The 15,113-nt window shown below is 38.1% G+C and overlaps 1 protein-coding gene across 7 annotated transcripts in view; it reads right to left on the bottom strand.

Moving 5' to 3' along the window:
* Positions 1–15,113, bottom strand: part of SGCG (sarcoglycan gamma) — a 138,815-nt gene that overhangs the window by 13,716 nt on the left and 109,986 nt on the right. For all 7 annotated transcript variants that reach the window (XM_056327444.1, XM_056327446.1, XM_056327442.1 and 4 more), the window contains one exon: positions 12,604–12,676. In XM_056327444.1, coding sequence (XP_056183419.1) covers positions 12,604–12,676 — 73 coding nt within the window. The remainder of the gene's footprint in view (positions 1–12,603; positions 12,677–15,113) is intronic.

The following is a 15,113-nucleotide window of genomic DNA, read 5'->3' as shown; positions in this document are numbered from 1 at the left end:
GAAAAGGAGTCTTGCCGTGAATGCCTGCCCTCGAGTTCAAGTCTGACTTTGGAAAGGTGAAAGGGGAACTGAAATTAAATTAGGAAGTGATTGGAGGTTGTGGAGCAGAGGAAGAATAGGAAAGGTAAGAAATGAAGGAAAAAAGGCCCCAACCCACAAGCATAAAAGCAGGAAAAGGCAAATCTTTAACCTGTCAAGGAATTAATGTCATGAAAGTCAAAAAAGCAACCTAGAGGACTCTGTGGGCTTAATTGGCCTTGGTTCTCCGTAGGTGTCTGCTTTCAGCCCTGCTTTTGGAATGCATGTTAACCTTTAAAAGGCAATAGGAGTGTATTGGCTTTTCGTTTAGTCTGAAAGCAGTCTAATTCACCAGCAACATCGCTAGACCTTGTAAGAGAGTAAACCATAGGCAGAGCATGCACTAGTTACACAGGAAAAAGAGATTGTTGGCATTTATTTATGGTCCGAAACCCAGAATTTCAAACCATGTTCTCTCTTTATGAGGAAGCTGGATTCCCGTTGACACAAGCTGAGCAAAACTAAGCTGGAATTGTAGAGGCGGATAGTGAGCAGCAGGCACACACCATTGCTGGCCAATTCCCACTCATATTCACTGATTTCCCAGCAGCTTGCTGTTTTGAGGTCAGGCAAGTGGGGAGCGCGATCAGGATGTAGCAAGAAGAATATGATTACCTAAAGCTACGGATCTTGGTCTTCTGCCTTCTGGCTTTTAGTTGTTTGCCAACAAGTCCAAAGGAAAAGAAGGACAAAACAACAGGGCTGAGACCTCAGTCTTGGTATATGCCTAATTTCTGTTTTGTTTTGTAAAATTATTTTCTTTGGAATGGCTCCTAAAATTAGATCTTCTTGCAAACAGGAAAGATGAGTTTCACAGCATGTTCCAACAACCCTGTATATCTTAAGGACATGGAAGTATTAGTATTCAACAGTAAACTCTTGAAAGCTCTTATTGAATGTCACAAAATACAAAACAGTAATGACTCATTAAATCTTCTTCCCTGATCAGTTTCTGCACAGTAATGGAAACACAGCAGTTGCTTAGTCAAGCCTTGGCACAAAATTCTGGTTTGACATACCTACTGTAAATCTTTCAAAAGCTGACCGATTTTTCTTTCTAAAGTATCCCATGTTGCATCACAAGTACTGAAATTCCTCATTTAAAGGTGGAATAATTGCTTCCTACCTGGATGACGCTGTCTTCCATATTTCTTCCGTGCACTTGGATGCTCTAAGTATGAGTTTCACTGAGTTAAACTAAATGAACTATAATGAAAAAAATTGAAAAACAGCATCTATTTTCCCCTGTCAAGTCCATTACTTGGTCAATGGTTATATTACATCATCCCAATTTTTGTAGCTTAGTTCAAGGACCCCATTTTCAAAGGGTTATTGCTCCTGGGAGTTGCCTGCATTAGGACACATACTCCATTTCAGTAAGGCTAATGTCAATACCTACATCTCCCTTAACTGAATCTCAAGTTAGTCTATTATTTATGTGACTATAAAATATAATATGCAAACCCGTATGGTTTTAATGAATCAAAATTAATTAAAAATTATTTAGAATGAAAAAAATAACTTTTATGCACTTTCTTCCAAGTGCATCTGGCTATTTCTTTGTAGACAAATTTAGAGGAAAAGTTATAGCAGCACAAGATACAGCTTAATATGAGAACTGTACTTTCAACTTAAGCATGCCAAGGCTAATACCTCTCAAAAATGAAGTTTCTCTGCCAGTAATAAAAAACATCACCATCATCTTGCGAAAATAAAGAAAAGTTGTCTGATAATATCATAAGAAAACAGTGCACAAATGAATCCAGAGACACATACTATGAGGGTGACTGTTTAAGAGGCAAGTATACATACATAGGAACTGCATTAAAGAAAAATTAATTGGATGGAATGAAGCAGTTGTACATAAAGCACCCCATTTATCTAGTAATTATGAAGCTTTTCTAAAAACATCTTCAGTGGCACCATGTTGCAATTTGGAGACTGTAAAATAATGGAGTAATTAGTTGTAATCTGATTTTAAAATTAACTTTTTTTCTTGACTCTCTTCTGCTTATTGCTTAAATGCATTAATGAAAATGTCACTTTGGAAGGTCTATCATTTTGTCTCAAACCACTTGGGAATGTCTCAAAATGGGCTGGGCTTCGCTGGCAGTTTGTAACATCTCTTAACCTCTAAAAAATAAGTCGCAAATGCACATTGTAATGCATGGAAACATCCTGAACACTTCAACAACAGCAGAGCTACTCTGAAATAATTACTCAAGGATGTGGTAGGGTCTGCTTTTGCTGGCAACATTCTTTCTTGGGACAATAATGTTCTTGACATTTACATACATACATATACTGACAGTCCTAATGTGTGAAGCACTAGCAGTTGTTACAAGAGGGCTACTAACAGAAGTATGGGACTTTTGTATGTCATGTGTAAAACTGCTGCAGGATTTTTTCTTTTTAAAAATAATTCCTTTTGGAAAAATAAAAATATGATTAAGTATTTTTTTCTGATATCAACAAGGTGTGAAGTGTTAATAAGGTATAGTTAGTTAGCTTAAAAATTAAACTCTCAAATCTATAACACATTCTGTATGATCAAGGAAATATCTTTTTAAAAGCTGCTTACATTTATAGCTAAATTTTCTGGAGGGCACAACGTTTATTGGATTCCCCTCCCAGATGTCTGCACTGGTAAGGGATAGGAGCTCTTCATTACCTGACCACTTCATGGTTGAGTTCTCAGTTGTGGAGGTGAAAAAAAGCCCACTGAACCACTTTCCTATTTCCCTTTCTGTCAGCTCTCAGGAAGGAGCTCTCATCATAAGTGACACAGCTGGTCTTACTGTGCTTGGCTGGAATGAACAGGAGTCACAGTGAAAGGATAAAATCCCATTGATGCCAATGGAGTCAATATTTCATGAAGAGCCACTTGGTGGTGGAATGGAGAAACCAAGAAGTCAGATCATAAATACTCACTACCCTCAACTAAGCATAGCTCACCTACAGGGAATGAATTTTCTAAAGATAAAACAGTCTTAAAATGACCTTAAAGAATCCTGAGCCGCTGCGGTAATGGATTCTTAGACTTTTTGTGTGTTTTACATTAGATGATCACTGGATAGAAAAAAAAAATCATAATTAGATTCTGTGGATATATTTATTTGTCCATAGATAAAGGTATCAATTTATCCATGTATAATCCTGTATTTAAATTACTTTATCCACAAACTTACTACAGTCTTGTAACTCAGCTTGGATAGTGAGTTGGGTTTCTTACTTGTTCCACTGCTGAATCTGAGTGCCTAAATTTCAAGTATTACAACTTCAGAACCGAAGAACCCAAGAAACCAACCAGGACTGTGTTCCTTTAATGACTTCTTTGTTAAGAACTCCATGAAAGAAAAGCACAAACAATATAAGGTTTTTATCCTCTCTTATGCCTCAGGCTGTGGGCAATCTGATGATCCAAGATTAGAAGAAAAGAGAGATTGTGCTGTTTTCCTGATACAAATGTGCCGGTTTTTAAGCTTTAAGAAAGAAGTTAAATTACAAAATTTAATGGAATGGTGCAGAGCAGTACAGAAAAATCAGAAAAACCCTCAGAACAAGAATTGCTGGAGTCAATGGTACAACTGTAAAGGATAGTATACATGTGAATACAAGGATGGAAGGCTGACGCACAATTATTAGAACTAGTACAAAAAAGTCTGAATTTGATGCTATGCAGAAGGTTTTGAAGAAAGAAGAGTCAGAAAATTGATAGCAATGAAAACATCAAGACTGTACTTTGAAATTCTCAAAGTCTTTAGTGAGTATAAGACAGCTATGGATTTTTACCAACTTATAAGGAAAAAACACTTCTTTTAGGTAAATATGATGGTGTCATGACTTTCCTGAAAGGATAAAGTTCTAGCATGGCCAGGGCCTCCAAGCTAATTACTAGCCAGGAAGCACTCATTACCTTGTGCCTGATATCAAACAGGAGCCAGTAATTGGCAGCATTTGCTAATCCTAGTTACAAGGTTATATAAACTATGATTAACAATTTAGATGAATTTATGCAATATAGGGTTACAAGTGAAAAGCTTTACTCTGGGATTTGATCATCTCCCAGCACACTGCGTGGCCTTGTTTCTTATGATGAATTTTCATTCCTTCAGAGCTTAACCAAACATGGCATAGTCAATAAGTGCACGGTTCCTCTACAAAAAAAAAAAAAAAAAAAAGTAGTTGCCTATACTAAGGAGTATAGGTGATCCCCCGTGCACTCTTCAAAATGAACAGAGAGAAACAGGCAGTGCTAGGACATAATTACTCTGATCAGTTTTAGAGGTCTTTGGCTTAGGGGTGATCTCTGTGCACAAGCACAATTACAAAACCTGATCTGAATAACAGATGTTTTCAGTTCCCAAGGTTTTGTTAACAGAACTTGTTTTATGTAAGCGATATAAAAGAAATGTTCAAAGTTCTAAGACAAACGCACTTACATGTTCTCTTAAAAAGAGAATTAAACAGTAGCCAGTTTTATTGGTACTCTGAAAAGACTATGAGATTTAAAACATTTATAACCTACTCAGAAACACAGCAGACATGATTATTACAGTGTAGTTACCTGTTTACTAGTTCTCCATCCATCCTAAATATTAAGGTGTTTTTGCCTGTTTGTCCACTGTCACTCAATACAGCTGTTGAAGGAATGAAAACTAAAGATCGGAACTGAGATATGATTAAAATAGAAGCTTCTCTCAAGACTGACAGCTGTGATAAAGATGGTAAGCAGAGCTAATTCAAAAGAGGTCTCTGTGATGACCTCAATTTTATGATGTGCTGACTCTCCAGGTAATTAAAAACGGCCAAAGCTCCTCTGAATCTGATTGAATCTGGCACATCACAGATGTTTCCAGCACGGCCATCTTTTTCAAACGACTTTAATGATATTACAAAATAACTTACTGTATTATAAATTTTTACTGTCATATAATAACAGTATTTGCATCACTGTTGTAAAAAATCTGGTTAGTATTTTCATAAAATTACCCTCCAGGTTAAAATTTGCCATGCCTTTCTTTTATATATCTCAGGCTAATTTTTCTTTAATATGCAGAGGCACAGAAAGATTTCAAGCTAACTGGAATTCTTTGGTACATGCTGTTCATAGTGTCCACTTGTCCTGCATGAAAAGAAACACTCAAGTTAAGAGGGCTTTGCTGACAAGCAGGTCATACCCCTCCCCTCTGGTGATTCATTAGTACAGTGGCTGAACGCGCCAGATTCCTCACAACTGAAGTATCACAACTGCACACACAGGCTGAGGGACAGGAAAAAAAGTGTGAGTAGTGACAGTGCACATGTACAATATATCTTGGAAGAATTACTGTTGTTAGGAAATCCCTTTTTTCTTCCAGTGTTTGCCACATGCACGTCCTTACGGTGGGTGACTCCTGTTTCATGCCTCCCCCGCCAGCTCCGTTGATATACGTGCAGACAGGCGAAAGATAATGTAAGGGATGCTCTACCCAGCTCAGCATTACATCTTAGACCAGTGACAGCACAATCATAGATGTACAAATAGAGCTCCAGGTGGTCATCTGCAAGGTGTCTATAACTGTGACAATCATTAAAGAAGTTTTCACGGCAGCTTGCGCTCTGGTAGAGTATGCTGTAATCACTGATGACAAGTTCACTTTAGCAATCTCACTGAGCAGTCTGACATTGTCAGGTACTCAGTTCAACAGCGTAGGTGTAGAAATCATTGCGAGTTTGGTCTTTGCACTTCTGACATAAGCAGCCACAGAAAATACATAAATGACTGCCCCATACAGGCAGCAGAAGTAACTCTCTATTGATTTTAATGTGTTCAGTGACATCTCTGAAAAACTGAGGCTTTAGGAAGAGTATCAGCCACCTGACTGGCTTAAGTCACTTATGACAGTGGGCAGAAACCTGGCCAGTGTTCAGGGAGACCTTACCTGGCAAAAAGGACACTGACATCAGTGCATGGATCTCCCCTCCTCCTGTTATGGAGGTATCTCTCTGTTGCTCACCAGTTTCAGAGGCCAGCAGTCCTCTGCAACAGGACACATGCTGTAGGTGCTCAGGAGAGCAGCTCTGACTGCCAATACATCCATGTGCAAACAGGCTCACTAGGAGACCCGAGCCTCTGTTGCCACTGGACACCAAGTGTCCCTCCTACCTCAGGAGCGAAACCCCTTCCGTGAGAGCAGTACAGAGTCCCTCTGAAGACTCAGAATGAGAGAAGGCAGGATGACCTCATCTGCAGAGGTAAGTCTATCTCCTGTGGTCATATGGTCCGTAGGTAAGACGATATCTATGCCCTGCAGGTTCATAACTAAACTGCAATGAACAAGATTTTGCAAGAAAATGGGTCCACACAAATAGCTCATAACATAAGACAGGGAAAAGAGACTGTGCTTGGAAAATTCTTTTTGCTTTAGGATTAATATTCTCAAGTAAAATCACTGCTTAAAAGACCAGATGTGAAGCAGTACCCAAACCTTTGCTAATAAGGTATTTTTAAATACCTGAGTGAGAAACGCTTCTGAAAAGGTGATAAACATGATGCCCTGTATCATCTGATCCTTCTAAACTATGCCTTTTCACAGATTTGAAAAGATTTGAGTCCATCAGATGAATGGAAAGAAATTTGTTAAGCTTCTAAAAAAAAGTATTTGATGATGTTCTTAGTTAACCTGAATACAGTAAGGTACATGAGTGCAAATTTATATCTAGCAAATTAATGCCAGGGCTCATAGAACTGCATTGAAGTAGAAATATCTCACTAGTCAGGGAGCAGAGATGCTTTACAAACACTGAATCATAACTGCAGACTTACTTTTCCATTACATAATTCATTCTCTTCTGACTGGGCTTTTGATTTGCATAATGAATGCAAATAAAAATCACCGTACTTCAGCTAGACAGTATTTTCAGGCAATTAGCATGTAAGCATTAGTATTACTAGTATGATTAAGCAATGATCTAGCAATTATTTTTATCCTGGTTGCCTTTTATACATCTATTTCTAGATTTCCTTCATAATTCTTATGCATAGGGCCATAAAACCCCACAACTTCAGTTTTCAGCCCTTCTGTCTTATTACAGTTTAACCCTACCAAACACTTCAAAAGAAAATCATATTATCAATGGAGAATGGAAAGGATGAAAGTAAGCCTTCATAAAGAATCAGAGAGAAGTAGAAGCCATAAGAAAAGTTGAGTTATTGCATGCTACAGAAAAGAAGTGAAAAATAAAGAGGATATACTTATTCTGAATACATAGATAGGGAGGTCTACCAGCAACCCATCAGTACAGTAACCTACCTCAACCAAATACCTAGAAGGCAATAACCTGAGGGCATAATTATACAATATTCTATAACATTAAGTCAAAAGCTAGAAAATACATTCTGGTATGTTTTTAAGTGCCGGGCATAGGTATTTTATTAAAATATGAAGCAATGCTTCTGAAATTATATATTTAAGGTTTTTGTGAATGCCAATGTCGTGCATTTGTTTAAAATACATGTTTCCCTGGGAAATACTGAAAGCTTTTCAGAATATACCCATACGCTGTTAAATACACCCATATATATACACACACACACATCTAAAATCATACCCTGACAAAAGCTGACTCTCTGAAACAGTGACATCATTCCTGCTATAGTGCTTTTCAGATCCAAGAAGGGTGGAATGATGTGGGCCACTTTGGAACACAGATGTAAACTCTCAGTTGAAGTACTGGCAAAATACCACAAAAGGTACTAAAAGTGATTTCCTACAGGATCTGTGCTCAGAAGGCACAGTGCTGGCTGTCAGACATCCATATACAGCAAATATGAGAACGAAGCCAGTACTCATTCATGAGCATTATATTCATTATGCAGGGTATACAGTTAGTTAATAAATGGAAAGATGACGCATCTGTAAGCACATTTCTCTAAATCTGGGAAATGCGAATGCTCAGTTCAGAAACATTCTTCTGAGACTGAAGAGGTTTGCTCATCCATTGTTTTCCCTTAGAAAACTGCAAGCCATGTGGATCACAGAAGTGAACAGTATCGAAATGACAAAACCATGTATGAATTGTGTGTTTTTCAGGGATATAAAATATAGGAGGAATAGAATAATATGCTAAATAATATTCTAAAGTGCTATAAATTATCAGAAAAACATGTTGCCATCAGACTGGAAATAGGTCTAAATGGAGACACTGGTTTTCATATAGAGACTGTTACTTGGTAACTGGGGATATAAAAGGGTACGTGTGCTGTCATGAAACTCCAGATAGTATCAGAAGAGGTTACTTCCAGTACCTAATATGGAACCTGGGGAGAAGCTGGCTTTTACGGAATTGGTATGAATATCTCTGTCTACAGCAGCCAGTTCCATTAGTTGCCGTTACGGATTTCTCACCTACATTTTGAGTCACAAGAGACACCTGAAAACAAGCTTCTATAATTCAGTTTGAATTCCTTCTTTTGGAAAGCAAGGTACCTGTTTTCATTAAAACTTTGCCATGATCCAGTCAGAGGTGGCAGCTAAACTTTAGAAAATCCCCAGAAGATCTGACCAAGGCAAGTTCCCATCATGCCAAATGCACATCCAAGTACAATAGCTGTGGCCACTTTCATGAAGAACCACAGAAAAGGTAATGCTTTCTAACTTTTTATAATATTCTAAATAATATATATATAATATATTCTAATAGATGCTTTAATATGTATAATGCTATGTTACATACAATACAATCCTATTGATTCTGCTATTCAGCAAGGAGTTTTGAAGCATCCATCCCCTCCTCATCTTGAGGGGAATGAAAAGCGTATCTGTTATCTCTATTTACCAGACTACAAAATAGTTCAGCAGGAGTAAAAAGCTGTATTGGGGCAAAGTCTCTGTTGAACGTCAGTCTTTGCACAACCGAGTAATCTGGCAAGAAACAGAGCAAACAGAGCAGATAACCTAGTGGTCAGGACATTCATCTGGTTCTTCCTCCAGGATTACTTTTTAAATCCTAACTGGACCCCCCTGGTCTCCTCCTACTCTTGGCTGAATGCTCTAAGCACAGGAATAACTTGTGCTTCCTCTTGCTTGCTCTCCTGAGGTCCTGTGACGACACCGATGAACAGGTTCAGCCAAAGGAGAGGGAACGTGACCCAGTAGGTCGGCACTTGCTGTCACAAAGGCATTCCTGCACCTAGCAGCTGTGTAGGCACCTGACTGTATCAGGCAACTGAACTGCACAGAGAAGTAGGAGTCCAGACGTACTTCTGTTCTAACTAATTACAACTTGCTAATTTTAACCAGGTACCCCCTCAGCAGTGTTTGTGTGTGGAGGATATTTCCTGGATATATCCAAATTTTCCCATTGACGGTAAACATGTCATTGAGATGTTTGTCAGACACTGTTTTTAGGTCTCCACTAAGTCCTAAGTTTTAACAAATTTTGTAAATGGAAACCAGGTATCTTACTTAGATATAAGAACTCCAGGAAAGAAATTAAAAAGCAAGCAATGTTATTTTAAACCCAGAAAAGCTTCAATTTTGAAATGTAATTTTTTTTTTTGTTATAACTCTTTCTACCAGCTGGAAGTAGGTGCAAGACATCTCCTTTTCTTTACGGGTGAGTCATGAATTCAATCTATTAGGCTGAAAAGGACTCTATATGCTTCCTTCAAATTACGGAATGAAAAGACCGTTACTGACCACAGTATAATTGCATTGCTCTGTCTCCATTACTTAGCTATAAAAAGATACGTTCTAACACACTTATCTGTTTCCAGAAAAGCAGTCTATCTTGAAATTCAGCATTTGGACAGGAAAGCCAGCAGAATGTGTAATTCAGAAGGCCATTTGTGTCAGCTTTGTTTGCAATCCTGCCCTAAATCTGAATGTCAGAGAATGAATGTGGCCTCTGTTCATATGACACAAGCTGAAAAGTTATGAGCTTTAACAGCTTTCCAGTCAGCTCCTTGAAACATGCAACTACATTTGAAGTGGATGGGTTTTCTTGAAGCAGTTTTCCCTATATTTAATGCTGCACACCATAATGCTTTATATCACATTCACCCAGCATATCACATTCCTATGGCACAGCACAACCACTGAAGGAAAAATAGAGGAAAAATAGCAGAAGATTAATAGATGGTGAAAGTGTGGAGATAAGGCTTGAGGTGAGCAAATAGGTTATATTACCTGTAACTGGGTACTTGCTACCTTAATCTGGAAATGAAGCATATTGAACTTCAAAATAAAAGAAATACTTAAAATTGCATTTTAAATTTTCATATTGAATTGCTTTTCAGTTGGTAGATTCCTGTATTTAACAGTATGAAATGAAACAGAATATTTATAAAGCATTACAAAATAGCTATTCATTGGTAAACTTGTCTGAGCTCCTTCATAACAGCATATGCATTAATTTTGTTTACCCTGACGTTTAAGATTACCCTTGGAAGTAACCTTTTTCCAGCACAAACTTTGTAAATTGATCTTTTCTGCCTACATCTTAACTTTGCGTCTGCACTGCAGACAAAAGCATTTACTTCCTGATCCTCCCCAGAAGCCCTCCATGAAATCACTGCCATCTCTGCTTTCAGACTTGACACTGATTATGGGTAGTAAAGACAGAAAAAACCCATATTAAAAACATTAAAGGAATGAGGCATTTTGAACTACTCTAGGTAAGAGCCTGCTAGGGCATGAGCGAGTGGCGCACACATCGCACAGCTTCATGCCCTGATATTCAGCATTTTTCTTAGGGTTAAGCTAACCCCGTTTCTAGTGCAGGTGTTTAGCAGCTCTGGGGTTTTTTGAAATACTAATGTCAGTTGCAATTGTCAGTGTTGATGTGGCCACATACACACTTCCTTGACATCGTAATAATTATTAGCCAACTTCTGTAAACTCTGGAAGAATCTGTACTCCCCACTGTTTTAAGTTAACTAAAGACAGAATTGAATGGGATTTTAGTAGTTACACCTGAGCTCTGCTAACACATAGCAACATTCTAGATCAAAATATGTGTTCATAGTTGACATGGTAAAAATCACTAAAGAGATAAGCCACAGGGTAAACTCATCCATGCAGGAGAGCTTTATGAATGCTGTGAATTAGTCTTAGTGTTTTCCTTCAAATGATACCCTATTTCAAAAACAGGTGAAAAATTTATAATAATGATAGATGTATGTAGTCTGAAAAACTGTAATTGTTTTTAAACAAGTGCAGGTAAGAACTTGACACATAACATAGTATGACGGATGTAGAACAAAACTTAAAGTTTTAAGCCTATTAAAATGTTCTTAATTGACGATACATTTGAAGCAAAGTAACAACCACTGAAAATAATTAATATGTATCCAATTAAAATTTGCAGAGACTGCCCTGACTTTGTAATTACAGAATTCAAAGTCTACTTTATCAAAATTGAGATAATCACAGGAAATGACAAATTTCTAACATAATGAATCCAATCTCTACAAAACCAGACAATCTGTTCAGTACAATGCAGAATCCTTACATATTGGTCAAAGTCTGTCACATCCAAATTCTATCACAGTAGAAGGAACACTTTTTTGAAAGTGGACATCAACATGTAAAACCCAAGCTCATTCTGTCTTCAAATGCAAGCACAAGGTATCTTGCTGTAAGTAAATCTTGAATATCAAAGAGAAAATTAAAAGAAGTGTCTTAATAGTCTCCCTCTCATTTGAATTTTCAAATCGAGAATGGCAGTCACCAGGATACAGTGTTCTTGATAGCTTTAATCATCGTCCACTACTCTCTAATAGTTATCCCTACTGGAGAAGAAACACTAAGAAGAGAAGTTATGACAGAAAATAGCAAACTGCCAAAGTATGAAAGGACAGAAGTATAATTGTTAAAAAGATCCTGTTTCATTTCAAATTTTCCTTTGAACTGGCTTACAAAATGAAATATAACATTTTATTAACAGAATGTAATTTGAGTTTATTACCTCATCATCACCAACATATAAACTGATTTGGAATACTCAAAATGGCATAGAATAACGCACAAAGAAACGGTATCCCAGAATTAAGGCTCTCCGAAACATACAGAGTAGTTTATAATGATTTTCTCAACTCAAACTGCTCTGTAGTCATACAGAGATTTGCACATTTCCAAATTTTTCTTATTAATCTGCTTCCTCAGATTGCAACTAGTTTCTAAAAATCTTAACTAATTATAGGCTGATGAGCTGCTGCAGACAAGGAACTTCTATTGTAACACAGTAGAAAGTGTCATACTTAAGTTTTCAAAGCTGAAAAATAGAAGTTTACAGAAAAACATGCCACAGTCTATTATGTGGCTTTAAATATTCACCATCAGCAATATATCATTCATAAGATTCAAAAATGCAGAGCAATGTATAATTTTTCCTTCAAAACAATAACTTGTCATGTAAAACTGAAAAAGTCATTAGTAGTTCTGTAAATGCTGTTGAAAATCCTGTGTTCAGAAAAATGTGAATATTTATCGCAAATAATGTTTACTTATTAGATTTATGTTTTTATGTATAAATTCTTACCTAAGCTGTTTAAAAGCTTCTGCTTTCACAAGTGGTGTTTCTACAGAGTGCTCAAAAAGTGCTCCTTCAGGGCCTGAAAAAAAAAAAGAAAAATGCTATATTGTAAAAACTCAAATGTAAAAAAATTGCAACAGTGATTCATATGGCCACTTTGATACCAAAAATTGAAATAAGAAAACATACTAACAATAAGACAATTAAAATACAGCTACCATCCTATCACAATATTGACAGGTAATGTAGAAGTACATGTATAAATTCTTAAAGTGAAATCTAAAAAGCCTGAAGACAAAGAAATTTTAAAATACATGGGACAACAAAATAAGTAAATAAGATTTTTACTATGTAACTTCCGTTAGAGTTAATAGAGATAATTAAAATCCCACAAAACCTTTGCAAATATTACAGACCTAAATAATCACGTTTATTTTAGACTATTCTATACATAGCACAAATTCTGGCATGTCACTTCATTAAAGATGCCCCCCTATTTTTAGGCAGACTTGCTGAATACAAAATGGTATTTATGCACATAAACCAGTAATGACTAAGGGATCGGATAGTTTATCTCTTGAAATAAAGGTAGTTTCATCCCAACAAGGAAGAAATAGTGGGCACCCAATTTCACCAGAAGCCTCCCTGTTGAACCTGAAAGCTCTCCAGGTACCTCCATTTCTGCTCTCCTGAGGACCACAGCCATCACAGTGTCACCAGCTCAGTGGCCATCTCCCACCCAAGCTTCACTAGGATCAGGCAACTAGCTGCATTAGTACAAAAGCCCATCAGCAACAGAGATGGCTCAAAAAAGCAGCTAAAAACCAGCTGCAGCAAGGGTGGAGTCTCTCACCTTCTGCTCATTGGCTTTGTGAAGGCACTCACCTACAGCTGGAGAGGCCTGAGGCTGAGTGGCTGCCTTAGAGGATTCACATATCTAAGCACTTTCCAGGTGGATATGTAGCAAGGTACTGTGTTTTAATTGTTAGGCTATTACTCAAGGTGGCTATTCTGGCTGCTCTTTGAATTAAAAGAGAATGCAGTAACCCTCTGGAAAGAATTCAGGGCTGGAGAAAGCCTTAAGTCAGGGCTTTGGACTCCATCTAAAGAAATAAACTCTTAAGACACCTCTTGAGTGGCAGGCTGGTGAATCTGCATGCATGCATGCATGTGCATTCTTATTTAAATATTAATATCATCATAGGTAACATATTAAGTGCAAATATACATGTAAACAAAAGAAAACTGGGGTTTTTTTATGTTGTCTGGAAGACCTGATGAGATTGGGATGAAAAAGTGAAAGTACATGTAGAATCAGGCAGAGGGAAGGAAAGCCCAGGGGAAATGGATTATTAGAAAGTATGGTGCAGATGGTATAGATGTGGTATTAGATGTTATCAGGTGTCACATAAAGGGAAAAAATAATAAAAATTAGTGGGGGCAACATGGTAAAAGAGACAAAAGTAAAATCAAGAGATACCGTTAAAAATGAATACGTTGCTGAGCCAACTGATAGGAAGATAGCCCTGAGGAGGAGGACTTGGGGATGTTGGTGGAGAGAAGCTCAACATGAGCCAGCAATGTGCACCCACAGCCCAGAAAGCCAACCATGTCCTGGGCTGCACCAAAAGCAGCGTGGCCAGCAGGTTGAGGGAGGGGATTCTCACCCTCTGTTCTCATGAGACCTGGAGTACTGCATTCAGCTCTGGAGCCCCTCGCACAGGAAGGACATGGACCTGTTGGAGTGAGTCCAGAGCAGGGCCACAAAGATGCTCAGAGGGCTGGAGCACCTCTCCTGCGAAGACAGGCTGAGAGAGTTGGGGTGGTTCAGCCTGGAGAAGAGAAGGCTCCAGGGACACCTTAGAGCAGCCTTCCAGCACCTAAAGGAGCCTACAGGAAAGCTGGAGAGGGACTTTTTACAGTGTAGTGATAGGACAAGGGCAAATAGGTTTAAACCAAAAGAGGGCAGATTTAGATTAGATATCGGGAAGAAATTCTTTCCTGTGAGGGCGGTGAGGCCCTGGCACATGTTGCCCAGAGCAGCTGTGGCTGCCCCATCCCTGGCAGTGCTCAAGGCCAGGCTGGATGGGGCTGTGAGCAGCCTGGTCTGGTGGGAGGTGTCCCTGCCCGTGGCAGGGGGGTGGGACTAGGTGATCTTGAAGGTCCCTTCCAACCCAGACCATTCTGATTCTGTCACTTCATATGGGCTGGGGGAAAGTACTCAGGATGTCCTAAGCAAATATGAAATATGCTGCTTTTTGAGAAGAGCTCTAACTGAAATCATGATTCCTTAGAATGAAATCTCCTTAGCTTGGATTGAAGTGCACAGAATGTAAGAATTACCATACTAAATCCCTACATCCAGGAAGCAGGGATTTCTAAGCTTCTGTTTAAATTTTATTTAGCTGTTGATATCCTCTTCATCAATTTAGATAGGTAAGCATTTCTGGAATCGGCTAACTGGCACAAATGTAACACTGGAAAATATAAAATTCATTAATTCAGACAGGACTTTA

The sequence above is a fragment of the Falco biarmicus genome, chromosome 2, assembly GCF_023638135.1.
Source record: "Falco biarmicus isolate bFalBia1 chromosome 2, bFalBia1.pri, whole genome shotgun sequence".
Taxonomy (NCBI): domain Eukaryota; kingdom Metazoa; phylum Chordata; class Aves; order Falconiformes; family Falconidae; genus Falco; species Falco biarmicus.
The sequence above is the reverse complement of the archived record's forward strand: the minus strand, read 5'-3'. Positions and strand labels throughout refer to the sequence as shown.